Source organism: Phoenix dactylifera, chromosome 17 (assembly GCF_009389715.1).
Source record: "Phoenix dactylifera cultivar Barhee BC4 chromosome 17, palm_55x_up_171113_PBpolish2nd_filt_p, whole genome shotgun sequence".
In the NCBI taxonomy this organism is placed as follows: domain Eukaryota; kingdom Viridiplantae; phylum Streptophyta; class Magnoliopsida; order Arecales; family Arecaceae; genus Phoenix; species Phoenix dactylifera.
The window spans coordinates 15,133,604-15,153,940 of record NC_052408.1 but is presented as its reverse complement, the minus strand read 5'-3'; the positions used below and the strand labels follow the sequence as shown (position 1 = coordinate 15,153,940).

Sequence of the window (20,337 nt, the reverse complement as noted above, 5' to 3'; positions counted from 1 at the left end):
GGGCACGAGGGATAGCTTAGAAAACACGGGCCGTAGATTCCCCCATAGGACCGAAGACACGGTCGCCAACGAGAATACCAATCGGACGGCCCAGACACAGCCATCAGGGTCCATCAGCCCGATCAACAGAGAATTCCCGCCAAATCAAAGAATACGAGAACCCTGGCCTCCTCGACGTCTCTTATATGCGGCCCCACCCAAAACCCTAACCCTAATCCCAATCCCCACCCGCAAACCCTAGCCCTCGCCTTCCGCCGGAGAAAATGGAGACCGTTGCCCTAGCGAAGGCCTCCGGCGGCGGCGGAGGGAACCTGGTGCTGATCCTGGACTACGGCTCCCAGTACACCCACCTCATCACCCGCAGGATCCGGCATCTCTCTGTCCTGTCCCTCTGTATCTCCGGCACCTCCTCCCTTTCCTGCATCGCCGAGCTGAAGCCCCGAGTTGTCATCCTCTCTGGAGGCCCTCATTCCGTCCACACCGACGGCGCCCCCTCCTTCCCCGACGGCTTCCTCCGGTATGCCGAGGAGAACGGCGTGTACGTGCTCGGGATCTGCTACGGGATGCAGTTGATCGTCCAGAAGCTTGGGGGAGTGGTCACTGTCGGAGAGAAGCAAGAATATGGGAAGATGGAGATCTCGGTGGAGGAGGAGGAGTGCGGGCTTTACGGGCCGGAGGCCCTCGGCGGGACTCAGACGGTGTGGATGAGCCATGGAGATGAGGTGGTTAAGTTGCCGGAGGGATTCACGGTGGCAGCGAGAAGTTTACAGGGAACGGTGGCAGCGATTGAGAACCACTCCAAAAGGTTTTACGGGCTTCAGTACCATCCGGAGGTAATCTTTGGAAAATTTATTTGCTGGTTCAATTCCAAGAATATCAATCTGATTCTTTTATTATATGTGGGATTAGATTGAAAAAATTTTGAGGGGAAAAATGTCGACTTGCTTTGCTTCTACTAAGGAAGGAAAAAAAAATTGTCCATGATTCCATTATGGTTTGGTGAGTATGGTGAATTTTGTTAATAAGATAAAGAGCTGCAGAACGCTGCCAATTTCTGGTTTATGGTGAGCATCGTGAGCAAGAAATATTGGCGTTGCCTATGTATTTTTGCTAAGAGCAACACTTCTTTTGTGTTGGTCATATGACACTTTTGTGCGGCAATGAATCATAGCTTGTTTATAGCTCTTGCCACTTGATAAACTACTGAAATGTAATGGATTTTGGTGTTTTGTCTTTCTTTCTTTATGAATGGAATTGGAATTAGACTGTTAATAGACAATTTGACTAACCCAGTATCCTTTCATTGATACGGTGCTTCCAGTGCTGCTCTCTTTCATTTATTTTATTAAGAAAACTTTTGTGCAGGTGACGCATTCTCCTCAAGGAATGGTGACGCTGCGCCACTTTCTTTTTGATGTTTGTGGAGTAACCGCTGATTGGGAGATGCAAGATGTGCTTGAAGAAGAAATAAAAGTCATCAAAGAAATGGTTGGACCAGATGAACATGTCATTTGTGCATTATCTGGTGGAGTAGATTCCACCGTTGCAGCCACTCTTGTTCACAAGGCGATTGGAGACAGGCTGCACTGTGTCTTTGTTGACAATGGGTTATTGAGGTTGGATTTTCATTTCATCTATAATAAAAGTGGTTTACATTTTAATCCTAGATCTATAATTTGTGAATGCTGATATCTTTTTTCTAGTATGTAGGTATAAGGAGAGAGAGCGAGTAATGTCAACCTTCCAGAGCGACCTGCATTTGCCAGTTACTTGCGTTGACGCATCTGATCGATTTCTTAGTAAGCTTAAAGGTGTTAAAGACCCAGAGTGTAAGAGAAAAATCATTGGAAGGGAGTTCATATCTATTTTTGATGATTTTGCTCAAGAGTTAGAAAAAGAATTGGGAAAGAGACCTACATTCTTGGTTCAGGGAACTCTATATCCTGATGTGATTGAGTCATGCCCACCTCCTGGAAGTGGAAGAACTCACTCCCATACAATCAAGAGCCATCATAATGTTGGAGGACTTCCAAAGGACATGAAGTTAAAGCTCATCGAACCACTTAAGCTCCTCTTTAAAGATGAGGTTTAGCTTTTGAGTACATTATGCAAGCATTTTTTTTTATTTTCTTTCCTAAGAGCACCTAGTAACTTGAGCAACAAAAGAATGAGTTGTGTATTCTAGCTTCTTAAAAACATTCTGCTCTTGATTATTCCACACTTTAAATTCTAAGTGGCCACTTTTGCTTGAAGGTGCGAAAACTGGGAAGCATTCTGAATGTTCCTGAATCATTTTTGAAGAGGCACCCATTCCCTGGACCTGGCCTTGCTGTTCGTGTCTTGGGTGATGTTACAGAAGGAAATGCCTTGGAGATTCTACGCCAGGTTTGCTTATTTTATTTGTTTAATTATTTCCCGGGAGTATATCATATTTGTTATTGTGGTGCCATGACAGCTATTTCTCCATTTGTTCGCAGGTAGATGAAATATTCATTCAATCAATAAAAGATGCTGGTCTATATGATTCCATCTGGCAAGCTTTTGCTGTGTTTTTGCCAGTACAATCAGTTGGGGTTCAAGGTGACCAGAGAACTCATTCTCATGTAGTTGTTCTTAGAGCAATTACTAGTGAGGATGGAATGACTGCAGACTGGTCAGCAACATTTCTTTATTAACTTACTAATCTTCTTTTTTGATATTTATAAATGATATGTTCAAATTTAATGTGTTAGGTGCAGAAAAGTAGAATTTGCTATTGTTAGATCCTTTTCATCCTCCTAGAAAAACACAGCTGAAGGATCAGTGAATTTCATATGCAAACTTCCAAAGAATTGAACAAACAAGATCAATTATTTGGCACATGAAATTTGGTGTTCCTTCAAAAGGTTAATGGCGAAGTAAATGTTACAAGTAAAACAAACTTTCATTCTTGTATAAGTTTTGGCGAAGATTCATATAAAGATTCAAGGAGAATAAAGATGATCAGGGCCCGAAACAATTTTTTCTTTTTAATTGGTGGGCTTCAGAAAGTAGTTTGCATGATTAGTAAATTAAACTGACTTTTTTTTTTCAATTTCTATTTTCAGGTAGTGGACATTTGCATATTTAGGGAAATACCTTTCTGTTGGTTGGAAGTCTTTTAATGCACACACATGGTTGTCTAAAATGTGCTTTTGCCAGTAATATTGTCATTATGGTGCTAGGTTTCACGGTTTCAGTTCTAATGGTTCTTCTAGTTTTTTTATGTAATTGGTTGGTATTTCTACCAAAGATGAATTTGTCTAGTACATAGCAGGTATGGCAGGCTGTGTTGCCCTTGAATGTTAATTCTTTTGGAGCTTTTCCTTGTGCCAACAATGCAACTGTACTGATGGAAATAGCACATGTGCATCTCAATGAAAATTTTATCAAGACTTTCTTGTAGATGGATGCGATTGTTTAAGAGCCTGACAGCAAATGAATTTCATTAATTGCATTGACATGTGCACAAGACAATTTCTCTATATGCACTTTTAGTATGAAAACAACATTATTTATACGGTCCGTACATGGCTGTGTGATATAGTCAGTCTCCAGCTTGTTGGATATTTCTTTGATGCATTTCCAGACCATATTTATGTATTCCTTATTGACTTAGATGTTTCCAGACAAACTAAGAATACCAGACGTTGCACATGCAATTATAGCCTAATGGTTTATTTCATGGCTGCATTTTCAGACCACAGAATGAACTAGTCTGAATACCTGAAGATAACAATGGTATATATATAATCTAGTTTTACATTTCATATTGTAGCGAGCACTTGAATGCTGGATGAGGGTATGAGAAAGTTGATAAAACCAGATTTAACATCTCTAGCAGCAAGATTTAATTATTTTAGTCGTCTTCAGTCATATTTCAAAGTTACGCCCACAAGTATGGCTCTGCGGGATGTCCTTTATCTTATGTTCGAACTTCTCCTGTTTGATTTATGATATGTGAACCTGGATGACACAATCAGCACGTGCCAGAACCATTGCACTGTATTCGAATCGCAATAAAGGCTACTATCATGGATGCTTGATGTTCCATATATGCACTTTTTGCCCCTTTACCCTAATTAACCTCTCATATCTAACAATATCTTCTTCAACACAAATCTTGTTCAGGTATTATTTTGACCACAAATTTCTCGTAGACGTGGTTCGAAAGATCTGCAATAATGTCCGGGGTGTAAACAGAGTCTGCCAAGACATTACATCAAAACCACCAGCAACTGTTGAATGGGAATAATTTCAATTTGGCAGCCTTCAGGTGGAACAGGAGCATGCCGAATGTCTTCTGCATTTGAGACGGCTTGAAAATTTGAACCCAAGTGATGATACAGTTATCTGAGCAAGCAGCTGTTCATTCTTATGATCTTATCCATGATTGCATAGATCCAGCCACAGCAAGGAAGAGTGGCTGGGTCTAGTGTGAAGTGGCAAGATTAAATATTTATGGGTCGTTCCCCTGTCATATTTCTTGTTTTTTCTTCTCATGGCAGATGATGTGTTACCAGTGTGGGCTTTCGAAGTATACAGATCATGTATATTGAACATGATGGCGCCCTAAATTATTTAATGAATTGCTATGCTGGGACTGAGCACATCATTGCCTTGCTTTTGTTTAGCGTCATACTTGCAGCCGAAGTTATTAATCCTTTAATCAAATATTTACAAAGGAAATATCGCCATTACCATGCTACTGTTAACATCTTGTTTCTACAAGATGTTTCATCTACTTGGTAATTTTCTCTGCATTTTTCCCTTGTCTTCTCATTATTTAAAACTGCATTTTCCAATTTGTTGTTAACTTTATAGATCTCGATATCTGCTCAAAAAAATGTGCAATCTTTCTAAAGGTTGATCAAATAGCCATGCTGTGATCAATGAAGTCCATCCGCTTTTTAGGTATTCATACCAAGCGACAATCAATCATATAGAACCTGAGGGGACCAGATCAGAAGCAGCAAGTATGACCCTGGAAGATATGACTAATGTGAAGGGTCCTTGTGCAATTGAATACTGTCAATGTGACTGAGCTTTCCTTTTTGTTTTTTTATTGTCTTGTTGATTTTAAGAATTAGGATTGGAGAGATCTGGATAAAGGACTTTTCAACAATGGGGACCGACAGATCTTCCAACATGCATTTATCTCTCTCACTGTTTAGGATAACGCCGTTAGCAATCTGGATCTAGCTACAAGCGATAATGGACACCCGAGTTTTGTTGAGAAAATTTCTTGGACCACAGATTTCATTGGGGTTTTTGACGAATACAAGCAGGCTCAGTTTTCCATACCTTGTACTTGAACCGAATATGCCAACAAAATTTCTCCATGCGTGAATGCAGGGCTTCTCAAAATAGTTACAAATCTCTTAAGGTCACAGAACTTCACTCAGAAAACTTTCTAAGCTGACATTCTCTTCTCCTTCCGAGAGCCTGTGCAGTATCGGTTCTCAGGAACAAAAATGGGTGAAGGCCCTAGCAATTGCAAGTTTAATGATGTGAATCTTTGTGGTTTAAATTTTTTTAATCACTTCGCATTTCTTAAGAAAGGTCGCCAGATGGGAAGACCTCAGCAGCAAACTTGTTTTAAATGGCAATTACTTCAACACTGCTAGCAAATGATATCAACTTCTCCGACTTGCTTTAGGACATTTACTGGCTCAGAAATGAAGGGTACATCTCAATAAATGAAAGTTTCCTCTCAAGAAAAAAATCTCAATAATAAGAACCAACTAATCCCTAATAGGCGACCAATTCTATAAGAAAAGACTGAGAACCACAACTAATTTCGACACTTAACGTCATTAATCCAAACAATTGAGGCCATTTCTTTATTGATAAATGAAAAGTTGCAGACATTCACAACAGAGGAGATTATGCAGGTTATGACGTTGCTTTGTTGATTTAATCAAGTCCAAAACTCCCAATATTTTTTAAGGACCAAGCATCATTGCTGCTCGTGGTAATGGTACTTGGCGGGGGTGGCAACGCTGTAGCATATCCGCTAAACTTTCCCTGCTTTAACAAAGTATTAAACCGCTGCAACAGTCGCAGTAATTTGACTGTCTCACTATCACAGCAAATTCTCAAAACACCACTGGACTCCTCTACCGTGCTTTAGACTCTTCATGACCTCATCTATTTTCCTGCCACAGAAGAAATTGTCTCAACATTCTAATCTGCTGTCTCTCAACTTCTATTCCCCCTTTGTTGTAATCCTTTCTGAATTTCTCCATTGTCTTTATGAAGTACGTGGAGCTCCACTCTTCCCTTCTACTTCAAAAAATAAAATAAAATAAAAACATATAGATGGAGATATGCAAGACTATTTCAGTAGATTCACTTTTCTACAAAATACTTATTGCTTCTCTCCCTAACCTCTCTTTCGCGCAAGAAGGTAAACGTGCAAGAGAGAAGCCAATAGAGAATGAAAACTGAAAAAAATGAAAAGAAAAACAGTTGCACAAAGTCAATAAGGAAAGGAATCATCTCCATTAGCCAAATTTTGTAGCTTGTTTTGATATTTTTAATCAAACTCCTTCCACAACAAAAAAAAAAAAAAAACTTATTTCATTATATCCTGATTTCTGTTAAGCTGCATGCGGACATGCTTCACCAATTGCTTCTGCTTTATTCTGAAAACAGGATAATCCAGGAACACAAGAATTGACTCGCCTGTAAATATTTGCAAAAAGTTGAGAAAATTTTTTTTGGACCTTTGGCACCATTGGCATTGCCTAAAATGGTAATGGCCAATTTTCTTTTGATTCAAAGAATTACAAAGGATATCTTGTGATGGATTAAGTTGAAGTTATAGACTTGTTGGCATGGTTATCTATAGAATGTATTTCCCTGACAGTCTGGAAGTTTTGCTCCTCTGGATGAAGCGGAACCACATGGAATTTCATGAGCAATGAAATACATCGAGTACCTGAACAAGGGAGGAAATAAATACTTTCTATTTAACCAACATGCCTAATCCCCACCTACTCATGGATGGAATTCTCAAATTAAAACAGAAAGTTCTCATCTAATTAGTTGAACTTGAGATGGAGAGAACCTTAAGACTTCCATCCATCCTAAACAGACTTTGCCTATGAAGGCAACATCAAGAACTGAAAGTTGGTGAATGAGTTGGTGGATTTGTAACTATGAATAAGGTAGGAAAAGGCAACTCATGAAAGGAGCTGGCACTTCAGCATATTATGAAAAGGCTGTCTTACCTTTCAATCTTTCATGGAGATGCTAACAAGCATAAGCCTTCAAGAAGAGAAAAAGGGCACAGAATCCTTTTTTTTCCCAAATTGTAGCTTGATCCTTCTCACAGAAACAAAGAAATCTACTCCACTAAGCCATAGTGACCAAGAAAATTAATCCTACCAGTCCCACCTAAAAATGACCTGTGAAAACAGTCAGATTATATAGACGACAAAGCAGATTTGCAAAGCTTACATTCCAACTTAAGGACAGAAGTGAGATTAGTCATATTCTAAAAAATAACAGAGAAAGAAAATAAAGAAAAAATTTGCATTTCAAGGAGCAAACTAATCCAAAGAGAAGATAGTTTCTAGAAGAGAAGTTCACTTTTACACTTGTTGCTTGTATAGAACACTTCTGAGTTTGACTTCTTCTATAACTAGCAATAAAAGAAAAATAGTGTTACCGAGCCAGCATATTTGAGATAGTTTGAAATAAAATACCTTCTGTTCAGAAAAAAAGGAAAAGAAAGAAAATAGAAGATAGTCTGAAATAAAGGAAAGGCAATGATAGCACTAAATTTGGTTATAAATTAAGAATACTCAAAAAGAGGTGGAATTATAAATTAACATTCCTTGAAATGACAAAGCAGGGGACGTTGAAAGATTAAAAGTGGAGAAAGTTTAATATGTAAATAATTTCTATAAATTACTACTAATATTAAAAGCAAAAGACATGCCAAAATTGCCAATGACACTCCCAACATAAAGACCAGTGGAAATCCAATTTCTTAATAGATACATCACATTTCAATCATGTTTAATTCACTGACGACTACTCAACCAAGCCTGGGTACTATAGAAATCAGAATGCTCCTGAGTATCAAAAACACAACATATGGCACGATATCTGTAATCTCAAAGTTTAGTTGATTAAAGCACTTCATGTTTTCTAATGAAATCCTAAACTAAAATCTTGCAATAAAAGCTCCAGAGGTCAAGATCCATACCTTAAAGAAGTAGATGAGGAGCAAGTCAACACATGGTAGTAGACAGGCAGCCAAAACGCTCAATATGATCAGTTAAGCCTGTGCCTTCACTTTCAAGCAGTTAATAGCACCTGTGCTTTGTACTATTCCATTATGGGTGGCGTATCCATAACTTGTGAACTAAACAATATACAGAATCTGCACTATTCCCCCTCCGCGTATGGTTACATGTGATACCATGGAAGGACCTATTCCGATCCTTACGCTGTTACAATGGTAGCTGCAGGAATTTTTCTTAAGACAAAATTGTTTCCTTTAGGAACCGTACGTGCACCTTTGGATGCATACGGTTCAAAATAATAATAATAATTTGTGAATAAAACAATATAAAAGTTCGCAGCCCAACTGAACTGTGTAGCTAGGAAATAAGCGGCATAAGGCTATCAAGGACATCCTGTTAAGATGTCACTGTTCACATACAACCGAACTTTCTGAACCAAGCCTGTTTGGCTGAAGAAATTTGGAAGCTCGACATTCCTGATACCTGATTGAATAGCTGAAGAAAATGATTGCAGGAATAGTCAATATGTGGACCAGGTGATGTATGGAACACAGCCATCATTATAGCATTTCTGCTAATTGCAGTTGAAATTGGCACTCAGATCACAACTTGTCTCAAACTAGTCCAGCTTTTAGTACTTGAATTGGCAAGGAACCCCAAATTTAACCATCTTAAGTTTTATACATCTTTTTTAATAACATGTGAGCCAGCCACTTCTTCCCTGGTCTTGCAAAGGCTTTACTGATAGAACGAAGCGTACTTTCACAAGGAGAAAAGCCCCTTTCATTCATCTCTTTCAGAAGCCTTTTCACTTCAGCTCCATTTGATAGCTTTGACCACCCACTGATCAGTATATCATATGTTGAAGAATTAGGCAATATGTCTCTTTTCTGCATGTCATTAAACAACTCTTTAGCTTGTTTCATCATTCCCACCTTGGCAAAATCACTGATAAGCACATTGTACGTGCTAACTTTAGGAATGAAGCCTTTCCTCACCATGTCCCAGTATAGCCTTACATATTCCTTTTTGTTTCCTTGCTTTCCATGGCCTGAAACCAGTATGTCATAAGTAACATTGTTGGGAGTTAGTCCCCTTTTCTGCATCTCGTTGATTAGTTTGTCTGCTTCTCCTATCCTTCCAGCATATGAAAGGCCACCTAACAGAGTGTTATAAGTTGCGGTGTTCGGCAAAACACCTCCATGTAGCATCTGAGAATATGTAGCAAAGGCTTTATCTAGATGGCCACTCTTGCAATGTCCAAGCATAAGAACATTAAAAGTAACTGTATTTGCTGATATCCCTCTTCCCAACATATCTTTCAAAACACCGGTAGCTTTCCTTGTCATCCCAAGTATACACAAAATATGAATTAGTGTATTGTAAACAGTTATATCAGAGCGTAGTCCCATTGTTACCATCCATTCATGCATTTGCAAAAGCAAGTCCCCCCTCTTTTGCCTGGAACATGCTTTCAACACTTTCCTATGAGTCGAAGCATTTGGGCAAAATCCAGCAAGAGCCATTTCATTCAATAAATTCATTGCCTTCTCAACATTCCCAACCTCACAGAGAGCTCTGATTAAGGTATTATAAGTCATGAGATTAGGCACGAGACCGCTATTCCTCATTTCATAACAGAGTTCAAGAGCCTTGTCTACCAATCCTTCTCTGCAGTGTGCACTAATCATGGTGTTATATGTCACGTGATCAGGAGTTAAGCCCATATTTTTCATTTCAGTGAAAAAAGATTTTGCTTCTCCAGACTTGCCAAGCATGCAAAGACAATTAATAAAGACATTATAGACAACAACATCAGGGACTAGATTTCTCTCCATCAATTCTTGACCAACTCCGAAAGCAGCAGACACGTTCCCAGTTTTGAAAAGGCCATCCATAAGAGAGGTGTAATTAACACAGTCCACCAAAACACCTCTTCGCATCACATCTCTGAACAAGCTCTCTGCTGCCTCCATTTTCCCGTTCTTCCTCAACCCGTTCACCAATGCATCAAGGACATAGTTGTTAACTTCCAGGCCCTCGTCTGTCATTTCTCTGTACATTTCAAAAGCTGCATCTTGTTTTCCCATCTTGAAGAAGCCATCAATGAGAGTTCCATATGTCACAACATTGGGGGGGATGTTCCTTTCCTTCATCTTCCTCATAACATCAGCCGCCTCTATGAGCATTCCCTTTATGGTATAGCCATTGATGATAGAAGAGTAAGTTACGACATTTGCACTCAGTGACTTTTTCTGCATTTCCAGAAGTGCTAATTCTGCGCTCTGCATATTTCCAGCCTTGCAATGCCCATCAATCAATGCTGAATAAACAACATGATTCGGAATGAGATTAAGTGATGAAATCAGCTGAAACACGTCCTCTGCTTCATCAACTTTTCCTGCTTTGAAAAGTCCATCCATCAGAGCAGTGTACAAGACCAAATCCATGACAACACCACGAGCAACCACTTCACCTTGAAGCATAGATGCCTCCCGAGCTTTTCCAGCTTTATACAATGTATCAATTAGATTACAGTAAGTGACATGGTTCGGTGCAATACCCATGTTCTCCATTTCCCTCAAAAGTGCATACCCTTCAGATAATTTACCATTCTTGCAAAGACCATTTATAAGAGAACTATAAGTAACCACATCTGGCAAGATCCCACTCTTCACCATATCTTCATACAACAGAAACGCTTCTTCCAGCCCTTTTCTTTTGCAATAAGCTCCAACGAAAGTTGTGTGTGTTATAACATTTGGCTCAAAATCCAGCCTTTCTTCGTCCATCAGATTCTTTGCCATCCCAAACTCCCCAATTCTAAAAAACCCATCGATCAGAGTGTTGTAACTGACGATGTCTGGTGAAGTATTGTTGCCTTTCATTCTCTCCACCAACTGAGTAGCCCCACTCATACTCCCAAGTTTACAGTACCCATCAATTAGAGTATTAAACCCGACAAGATCCCTACCGATCCCTCCTCTAACCAACATCTCCATCAACGATTCAGCATCATCCAACAACCCTTTTTGGCACAATCCCTTAACCAAAGTATTACAACTAACAGTATCAAATTGAAACCCCCTCTTTAACATCTCCGACAAGAGCCCGATCGCTATTTTGGCCATTTCTTGCTCGCAGAACCCCCAGATTACAGCGTTGTAACTCACGGTATCAGCTTCAACGGTTCGCAGCAGATTCAAGGCCGTTTCGAGCATGCCCATTTTGCACAAGGCGTGAATGACGATGTTGTGAGTGAAAAGATTGGGTTTTCTGCGGCAATGGAGGAGGTCCGAGTAGAGGAGCGGCACCCGAGAGACTAAACCCGATGAGTTGAACCTGAAGAGGAGGCGATTCCATGAATGAAGGGTAGGGTTGAGACCGAGGGTTCTCATGTGGTGGAAGGCGGTGATCGCGTTGGAGAATTGGGAGCAGGAGATGTAGGTTTCGATTAGGGAGCAGAAGAAGGAGGCATAAAGGTGGGATTTTGAAGGAGGGATGGGTGATTGGGGAGGGGATTCGTGGGTTTGATGAGGGTTTTGGGATGGGAGAGACGGGAGAAGGGGTTTTTGGTCAGGGGGAGAGGACGAGAAAAGAGAGGAGAGGGAAGGGAGAGAGTGGGGATTGGGGGAAGCGAGGGTTTTGATCCGCTTCAAGGGCTTCATGGTGAGAGAAACAGAGAGGGGACACAGAGAGAGAGAGAGAGAGAGAGAGAGAGAGAGAGAGAGAGAGGGAAGCACCGGCGAGAGTCGGCGGCAGTCTCGGTTGCCGGGAGGGGAGAGGGAAAGAGGAAATGGGATCGGGAAAGAAAAGATTTCAACAAGACACGTCGAATCTCTCTCTCTCGAAATCGTACCTTTTTCGAGTTTGGAGAACTAAAGAAAGTCATCACGTGCATCACACGTGAGGAAAAAAGGTAATTTTCCGATTGCTCTTGCGCCGTTCCAAATTCAAGGGCCTTTTGGAGGGAAGATTGGGACGTAGGAGAGAGATGGAGGAAGTCCTCACCGGAAGGGGAGGGGATGCAAAGATCGAGCAGCCGTCTGGATGGACTTCTCCCTCAACTTGCTCGCCGGCCACTCATCACTGCTGTCAACAACGGTGTCATCAACACTGACAGTGGAGAAAATCCTAGGAAAAGAGGGCGGAGACGCCATTTTTCAGAGAGGCCATAGAAGGGAAGCGGGGGCAGGAGAGGTAGGGGGTGGGGCAATTCAAGGGGGAGGGCCATGGAAGAGGCTTGACCTTCAGCAAGGTAGGCTGTGTGGAGGGCGGGAGGCCAAAAGCGAGGGCAGGGGGAACGAGGGGGGCGGGCGTGCGGTGCTCGGATAAGCGGGGTTCTTGGATCAGGGAGCACAAAGGAGCCAGTTCGGGAGGCGGGATGGGCGGGGGCAGGCGAATGGGACCCTGGCAAGGCTTTTAACCTTGGACGGGTGCTGCTGCATTCTGGTACGAGGAGGGCTCGGACACGGTGATAAAATGGATATGGCCACAGTGATAAAATGGATATGGAGCCGAAATTTCGGTGAGAGTTCGAACCTGCAGCTTTGTTATGTTCGAGTATGGTCTCTCATGGCCCACTCGAAATGCAAACATAACAACTGATTAGGTAGCCTTATTTACAGCTCATTACTTCAAAGAATTTATCTGAGGCAAGGGTGCATCAGTGCTCTAGCCTTTTTGTCAACTTCTTTTTTTTAATTTTGTTAGTTATATTAGCGTGTAAGTTGCCGTTACAAAAAAAAAAAAAAAAAAAAAAAAAAAATCTTAGTTGAACTTCCTACCTATGATAAAATAATTAATTTTAAATTTAAATTTTTGATTTATTTAATAAAAAAATTAATTCAAATCAAGAGATTTTTGATTTATTTTACATCTGACCTGATTCTGTACCGGCCTATCACCATCCCTGTCTTGAAGCATGGAGCCTGATAGTGATGACTGCATGCCCAAACTTGCAACACTTGCCATAGCCGATTTAGCCGCAAGTCGAGCTACAATTGCTATGTAGATTTGCATTTTAATTGCAGGCTTTCTGAACAAAAAAAAAAAATTTAACGCATCTTGCAACTAGACCTATAGCAAGGGTCAACATATAACATGTCAAACAACCTTGCAGCTCCATGTCAGGAATGGATAATCAAGCGAGCATTAGGGTGCAGAAGTAGAGTGTTTTCCTTCAATATGATGTGTTGAGGAGATGATAGAGCTCCCAGCCAAAAATATGAAAATAGATTTTAAAAAAAAAATAGAATAGAATCAAGATAATTAGGGGTGAGAGTGGATTAGATAATATCCATTCGAATCCGTTTTCGTATCCGAATATATCCGGATATGAATAGAAATTTGATCATCCGACTAACATCCGTATTTGCATCCATATCCGTCAAAAAAAAATATAAATATAAATAGACAACTATCCGATCCGTATGCGAATATCTGATTCCATTTGTAACTTTATTTAATTTTATATGATACTCATAAACTTTTAAAAAAAATAAATGACAACATTAACATACTATTTACTTGATTTATCATTCACTTACTAATATTTTTGATTTTGTATCATGAAATTTCATTATCTGATTTATAACCATATTTATATACATATCTTTGGTATTTGATTTGTATTTGTATCCATATAAAATGAATATAGATATAAATTTTTGCATCCGACTAAAATTCGTATTCGTATTCGTCAAACAAAATAACTATGAATATGAGATATGGATATGCTAGTATCCGATCCAATTTTAGCCCTATCATGATTTCCTCAAGAATTCTGAATTATTTCTAACTTTCATTATTCAAGAATAATTCATCAACCAAAATATTGAATAAATTATTTCAAAACAACCAAGCGGTTCAAAAATTATGTAACGATCGATGAAATAATAGTATCATGGCATTGAATGCCTAATTATATCCTCAATGCAATTGTCATGGCAGCAGTCACTATTGGTAGTCGTATTGTTCCCTCCCTCGTGCTCTTTTGCAAGTTCTGCCATATGTTAAACAGTTATTCAATTCTTTTTATATTTATTTTTTAGCAATTCCTGATTTTTGATGGGCAAATTCTCTGCATATTGACCAAATCAATTTTTATTCCCAGATAAATTATTCCCAAATAGTAAAAAATTGCTATTTTATTGTTAAGACAATAATATATATAGGAGTAAGTTGTTATCAAGTTGATTCTTCCTCATTCTTTTCTATTCTTTGATGTTGATGAATTCAAACTGATGATTAGAAGCAGCAATCCCAATTTCAATCGATTGAAGGCAAAGAATGGGACAGTATATCAAAATATGATAAGACATTACATTCCATACCACTTTTACCTTGAAGTGTCACAAATAGGAAGATGCCATGAATATAACACTAAAAAGTAGATGGTGCTGTCCATGCTGAGCATCGTTTAGCCCAAGTGGCAAAAGCATGGTAATCTAGGTCTTTTGCTTATATTAATACAACTACCATATGCCATGTCGATCTCATGCCTCATCAACTACTGTCTAGACAATCATTTGCATGATTTATCCGTCACAACCATGTAGCGCTCCGTTGAATTGCACATCATCTCATAATTTAGATAACAAATTCATAATTGCACAGCAACTAATATGACTAGGCTAATTACAAGACCTATCAAAATTGTTCTACGTCAAAGTAATATAATATATGAATGCAGGCTATCAAAATTTTTTCTTTTTTTTTTTTTTGAAAAAACATAGAAGGAAAAACATGTTGAATGGCAGCATAAAATATAAAATCAATTTCTACTTACCTTGCCGTCTTCAAAAAGACTGACAGTTACAGGAATCATGGTTCTTCATTTAACTAGAATTTTCCCCTATCTGATACAGATGTGGGCAAGTTGTTTGGCTAAATTTTCAGCAATGGCTATATTTAGGAACGCAAACCTGTCAATGTTGCCCTCTAAAAGATTCACATTCAACTAACCTATGTGAAATTTTCTTGACATTGATGATAAATCATTGCATACTAACATTCAACTAACCTATGTGAAATTTTCTTGACATTGATGATAAATCATTGCATACCAATCCATCATTATCAGCAGAAGTATTGACATGATATATAAATTTCAGCAAATGCAGACCGCCTACCAACTGATTTTGTTTCCATGAATTTAATGGCAAATCTGCCCTCAAAAAAGAAGAAATTGATGATAGATCATCATATATTAATCCACCATTACCAGCAGAAGTATTGAAACAATACATAAATTTAAGCACATGACCACCTAACTGATTTTTATCCTGAAATTGTCGGTGGATCATTATATACCAATACACCATTACCAGCAGAAGTATTAAATCAATACATACATTTCAGCATATGTAGTAGTCCAATGTAGACCACCTAACAACTGATTTTTTTCCCCCTCCTTATCCTCTTTAACATTTAATATATACAGTGTTCTAAGGAGGCAATTAGATAATGACATTTTACAAATCTAGGGAGTAAGCCCCAGTTTCCTGCATACCTTAAGACTCAATGTTATGCACAGGAACAGGGAAACAATAAACTGTACATGGTAGAAGTCTTACCAGAAGAAATCATCCACAGCCACCGATGAAGATCGAGATGGGTCTTCTTCCTCCTCCAATTCGACCTCCGGCTCTCCCGAATCAAACTCTGGAGAGTCAATATCAGCAAGGTTCTTTAAGTCGACAACGGAGAGCTCGTCGAGACGCCTCACAACAAGGTCCGCCGCGCCAAGCTCATAAACCGGGTGCTTGCTTGCAACAGCCACACACTTCATACAGGCATCATGTGCCGCCTCCACTGCTGAATTGGAATTCCCAAATACAATGCACCGCTCCGGTATAAAATTAAGGAGCTGCGCTGCATACACGAACATCTCCGGGTCGGGCTTCCCCCTATACACATCCTCTGCTGCCACAATCGCATTCAAGAAGCTCTGCATGCCAACAGCCTCAATTGCTTCTTCGATGCCCTTTCTCGGGCGAGTGGACGCCACCGCAATTGGAATCTTGTGGTTTACAAGAGTGCTCATGAACTCCTGTGCCCCAGACCTTATCTGATAGAATCCACCACCTTGGAGAGCTCGGTATATCTCCTCCTTCCGAGTGGCTAATCTGCGGAGCTCTGAGGGGTCACGCGACCAGCAGAGAACTTCTGAGATCACTTGCTCATTCTTCATACCCTCTATTCTCTTCAAGACAAAGGCCGGGGGAGGTGATTTCCCTTCTTCTTGGGCCAGTACCAACCATGCCTGCTTTTCCAAATTGGGATCATCTTCAACAATCACCCCTTCCCACTCGAAGATCGCACCCAACCACCCACAGCCCATTCTTTCTTGCCGAAGCAACGGATTGTGAAGCTTTGGATTGTCAGCCTTGTTTGATGGCGGCCACAATCTACCAGAATTCAACCCCACATCTGTGGCATAATCGAAATCATGAGGCATCTTCCGATCTTTTGGAGAAGGCGCTTCCTTCGTCAACTCCATCGCCAATGACTTGATGGTTGAAACCATGAATCCATCAAGTTTCTGCATGGTTACCGCACCAGGAGTGGTTGAAGAGCGGACCAAACGCTGACCCATGAATTGTTTGCAGAAGAGCTGGCACCGCACAAAACGAGGCGACTTGTGGGAGGCGGCATCTCTGAAGCAAATCCTCCTTTGATAGGGCAGGCGATGCCCGATAACAGACGTGCTCGCGCCGATCGAATCGACCATCGTGGCAAAAGCACAGCAAAAAGAGCAGCGCAAATTTGGTAACAAATGAGCTCCCTTTTCTCACCCCTCCTCCTCGATGAATCCCTTTCCAAATTCTTGAGCTGAAGCTATAAATTCAACAATAACCTCCGAAGACCAACCCTAATTCCCTTCTAAAAAAAAGGATATTTCTTCGATTGCTTCCGGAATCAAAATTCTTCAATTTCTCTCAAATTCCCAAATCTTGCCTTTCTTGTTGTCCAAGAAACTATCAGATCAAACATATAAACCAACCGCCAAATCAAATGAGAAAAAAATAATCAAGAAAGCAATACAGAATTGGACAAATAAAAATCCGATTTTAATCCGATAACAAAAAGATTAGGCCAGAAGAAGAACAAGACAGCCATCAGCCAGTACCAATTCCAAAACCCAAAAATAAGCAAAATCGTCTCAGAAATCAAGCCAAAGACAAACAAGAACTCAATCGTTGCAGACATTTCAGCATTCACAAGAGAGATTCTTGCAGAGAAGAAGGGAACGGGATAAGAATAGAACCTGGAGAGAATATGCCGTCGATGGCGGATCGGACGGTCAAAAAAAGCGGCGGAATCGACGCCGAATCGAGAGGAAGGGAAAGGGAGAGAGATTGCGGGTTTCCTTCGTCAAGCGGCCTTTCTTTCTTGCTTTATCCGCGTCTCCAAGCTCTCATTCGGCTTCCAAGTCCACCGGGTGGGCCGGTGATCTTTGGTGGCAGTAACCGACGCGCGTCCGGATTGGAGAGGGCGAGTAGTGCGGCAATATCCCGGAACGGATGAAAGGCTGAGCCTGCCAATGGAACAAAAATCATAGGGGCGGGCACCACGGTGGATCGTATGGGTATGGGACAAATTTTTTTTTATCATTTTTTTATGCTCATCTTAAAAAAAAACAAAAAAGTTAATATATATATATATATATATTATATATATATATATATATTCTACCCACAAAATTCATCAATTTTATAACTTAAAAAAAATTAATGCACTAATAGCAATCGTGCACCGCATCCTCTTTCTTTCTTTTCAAGTGATATACACTCATCAACTTTCTGATGATACGTACTCTAAGCTTCTTTGATACACACCTAGAAGCAACTTAATACGTACCTTCAAATAAATTAATACATAATTTTTAAAGTATAACTAGTTGACACATATCTAGCAATATAATCACCTAGCATCCCAATGCACATCTTTAGATAAATCAATATATAATTTATATAATATGATGCTCACCAGTACACACAACATGGTCAAGTAATACATATTCGTCGGCTTTTTGATACATACTATAAGCTTTTCTAATATACATCGAACAATAATTTAATATATATTTTTAGGTAAATCGATATATAATTTTTAGAATATGATATTTATTATTACATACTGTACGGTTAGGCGATACACACCTAATAAAATAGTCATTCAATATTTTAATATATATATTTATATAAATGGATATATTGTTTGTAGAAGGCACGGGAGTCTACTTGGCCAGTGAGCTTTCGCACTTGACAATCGAATTATGTACAACTCTGCCATTAATGCATCTCTTGTAGATGCCTGGTAGGATACCATTGGCTTTTGTGGTCGGTGAATCTAGTCTGGTCCAAAGCAAATTACATCTGATCTACCCTCAAGAGTTTTGATCAAATTTGATGTGGATTTTGTGTAGTTGCACTAGACCTAATTAAATCCAAATAAATGCAATTTATTTCATAATAATTAGTCTAAACTTCATCCATCTTTTTGAGTTTCTGATCAATCTAGACTCGAACATTATGCTACTCATTAGAAACCCAACTCTGTACTTAAATAGAGACAAAATATAGGGAGAAGAAGGTAATGAAATAATACAAAAGATGGAGATAAGAAAAATAATATAGGAGCGGAGATTACAAACGGAATAGATAATATGAGAAGATAAGAAGATAGACATCATTTCACAAGATAAAAATAAGTTCCAAAAAAGAGAGATAAATAGCGAAACATAACCCCAAACTGAAAACTAACAGTTGCAATGAAACGAAGACCGTTATCTCAAACCGTAGCATGGACTTTTCTTCCAAGAAATCAAAACACATGTTAAGAACAAGTCAATAAGCACGTTGTCCACAGACCCGATACAGTGAACAGCAGCCCAACCTCATCACCGTCCATTCAAGTGGGGCCCAGTTTGGGCACCAAGTGGAGAAGCCGAGGACCGGAGAAATTATACCCTATGCTGCATACATCACATGGCCGTGCACGCCATCAATCTCGACTGCTCGTTTCTATTAATGATTGGGGCTCATAGAAAGGAGCGGTCGTGATTGGTGGCGTGCACGGCCTCGTGGCGCATGCGACGTAGGGTATAATTTCTCCAAGAACTGGTTGTTGATTATTATGGCTTAAATTTTATTTGCGTGCTTGAATCAGGGCCACAAGAATCACCAAATGCTTCCACACCGGATTCATCTTCCATGGGCTCATAACGTCACTGCATATTTCAGCTATGCTTGTCTGCATTCTAAATATCTGCTAGCGAGCAGGGATGAAATGCTGGAAACATCATTTAAAGGAAAAGTCCATGATCCTTCATGTGACCAATATTATTCATTGTAGCAGAAAACAACTTTTATTTTGTTCATTAATTAGCCAGTATACAACAAAGGAAGGTTAATGATAATAATGCAAAAATAATGACAATACCCCAAATAACTGCTCGCAAAATAAAGAAAATACATTTTTTCATTGACATGCAGAACTAAATTTAAGAATGTTGGGTTATTGACATGCATATGAGACGTCAAAAACTCAAATAATGGTTGTATTTCGATGACAAAATACTGGTTAAGTAATGTCTGTTATTCAAAAATGAATTATATATACACACATAATTAAGTCACGAAGGCCCTCGAAACCATTATGATAGCTGTTTAATTAATATCTTTGTAGTGGAAGAAGTTGTGAAGCATCTCCCTTGGAGTCTGGTCAACAAACATTCACAACAACCAAAGCCAGAATGGACCTGAAGAATGGTAGCATTTGCCTGTAGAAGGGGTCTCTTGTTGTCATCATCTGCTGAAATAAAGTTTTGAATGCATGAGCATGGTCCAACTCAACCAAACAGCTGCAATGTTTGTAACATTATTACGCTCACTATTTATGTTAAATATGTAATTCTGAGGCGCATTTTTTGGGGAAAATAAGGTCTACCTAAGCTTAATTATATACAGTGACATCTTGTCCAGTAAAGTGGGAAAAAAATGATAGTAGAGAACTTATAATGGAATTTGCTATGCTTCAATTGTCAGGAATACAG

General features: G+C 39.6%; 3 protein-coding genes across 11 annotated transcripts; 1 reads left to right on the top strand and 2 right to left on the bottom strand.

Moving 5' to 3' along the window:
- Nucleotides 1–186: 186 nt before the first annotated feature.
- Nucleotides 187–4,721, top strand: LOC103705543 (GMP synthase [glutamine-hydrolyzing]-like). Of its 2 annotated transcripts, none has more exons than XM_039115193.1 (6): nt 187–833; nt 1,366–1,616; nt 1,711–2,086; nt 2,254–2,385; nt 2,478–2,653; nt 3,087–4,142. In XM_039115193.1, the coding sequence occupies exons 1-6, from the start codon at nt 264–266 to the stop codon at nt 3,088–3,090; spliced, it is 1,509 nt and encodes a 502-aa protein (XP_038971121.1). In that variant the 5' UTR covers nt 187–263; the 3' UTR covers nt 3,091–4,142. The 2 variants fall into 2 exon arrangements, with proteins under 2 accessions (XP_038971121.1, XP_008787517.2); XM_008789295.4 differs by lacking the exon at nt 3,087–4,142 and adding an exon at nt 4,150–4,721 and having other exon boundaries at nt 188–833.
- A 1,113-nt stretch (nt 4,722–5,834) lies between these two features.
- On the bottom strand, nt 5,835–12,973 carry LOC103705544 (pentatricopeptide repeat-containing protein At5g14770, mitochondrial). Of its 8 annotated transcripts, none has more exons than XM_008789298.4 (3): nt 8,237–12,973; nt 7,254–7,430; nt 5,835–6,303 (listed from the first exon to the last, which is right to left on the bottom strand). In XM_008789298.4, exon 1 carries the CDS (start codon nt 11,942–11,944, stop codon nt 8,948–8,950), a length of 2,997 nt encoding a protein of 998 aa, XP_008787520.2. In that variant the 5' UTR covers nt 11,945–12,973; the 3' UTR covers nt 5,835–6,303; nt 7,254–7,430; nt 8,237–8,947. The 8 variants fall into 8 exon arrangements, with proteins under 8 accessions (XP_008787520.2, XP_026659857.2, XP_008787518.2 ...); XM_026804054.2 differs by lacking the exon at nt 5,835–6,303 and adding an exon at nt 6,504–6,961; XM_039115190.1 differs by lacking the exon at nt 5,835–6,303 and having other exon boundaries at nt 6,504–7,430; nt 8,237–11,967; nt 11,998–12,973.
- A 2,492-nt stretch (nt 12,974–15,465) lies between these two features.
- Nucleotides 15,466–17,742, bottom strand: LOC103705545 (5-amino-6-(5-phospho-D-ribitylamino)uracil phosphatase, chloroplastic). Its single transcript, XM_008789299.4, has 2 exons — nt 17,548–17,742; nt 15,466–17,257 (listed from the first exon to the last, which is right to left on the bottom strand). Exon 2 carries the CDS (start codon nt 17,008–17,010, stop codon nt 15,850–15,852), a length of 1,161 nt encoding a protein of 386 aa, XP_008787521.1. The 5' UTR covers nt 17,011–17,257; nt 17,548–17,742; the 3' UTR covers nt 15,466–15,849.
- Nucleotides 17,743–20,337: the final 2,595 nt, after the last annotated feature.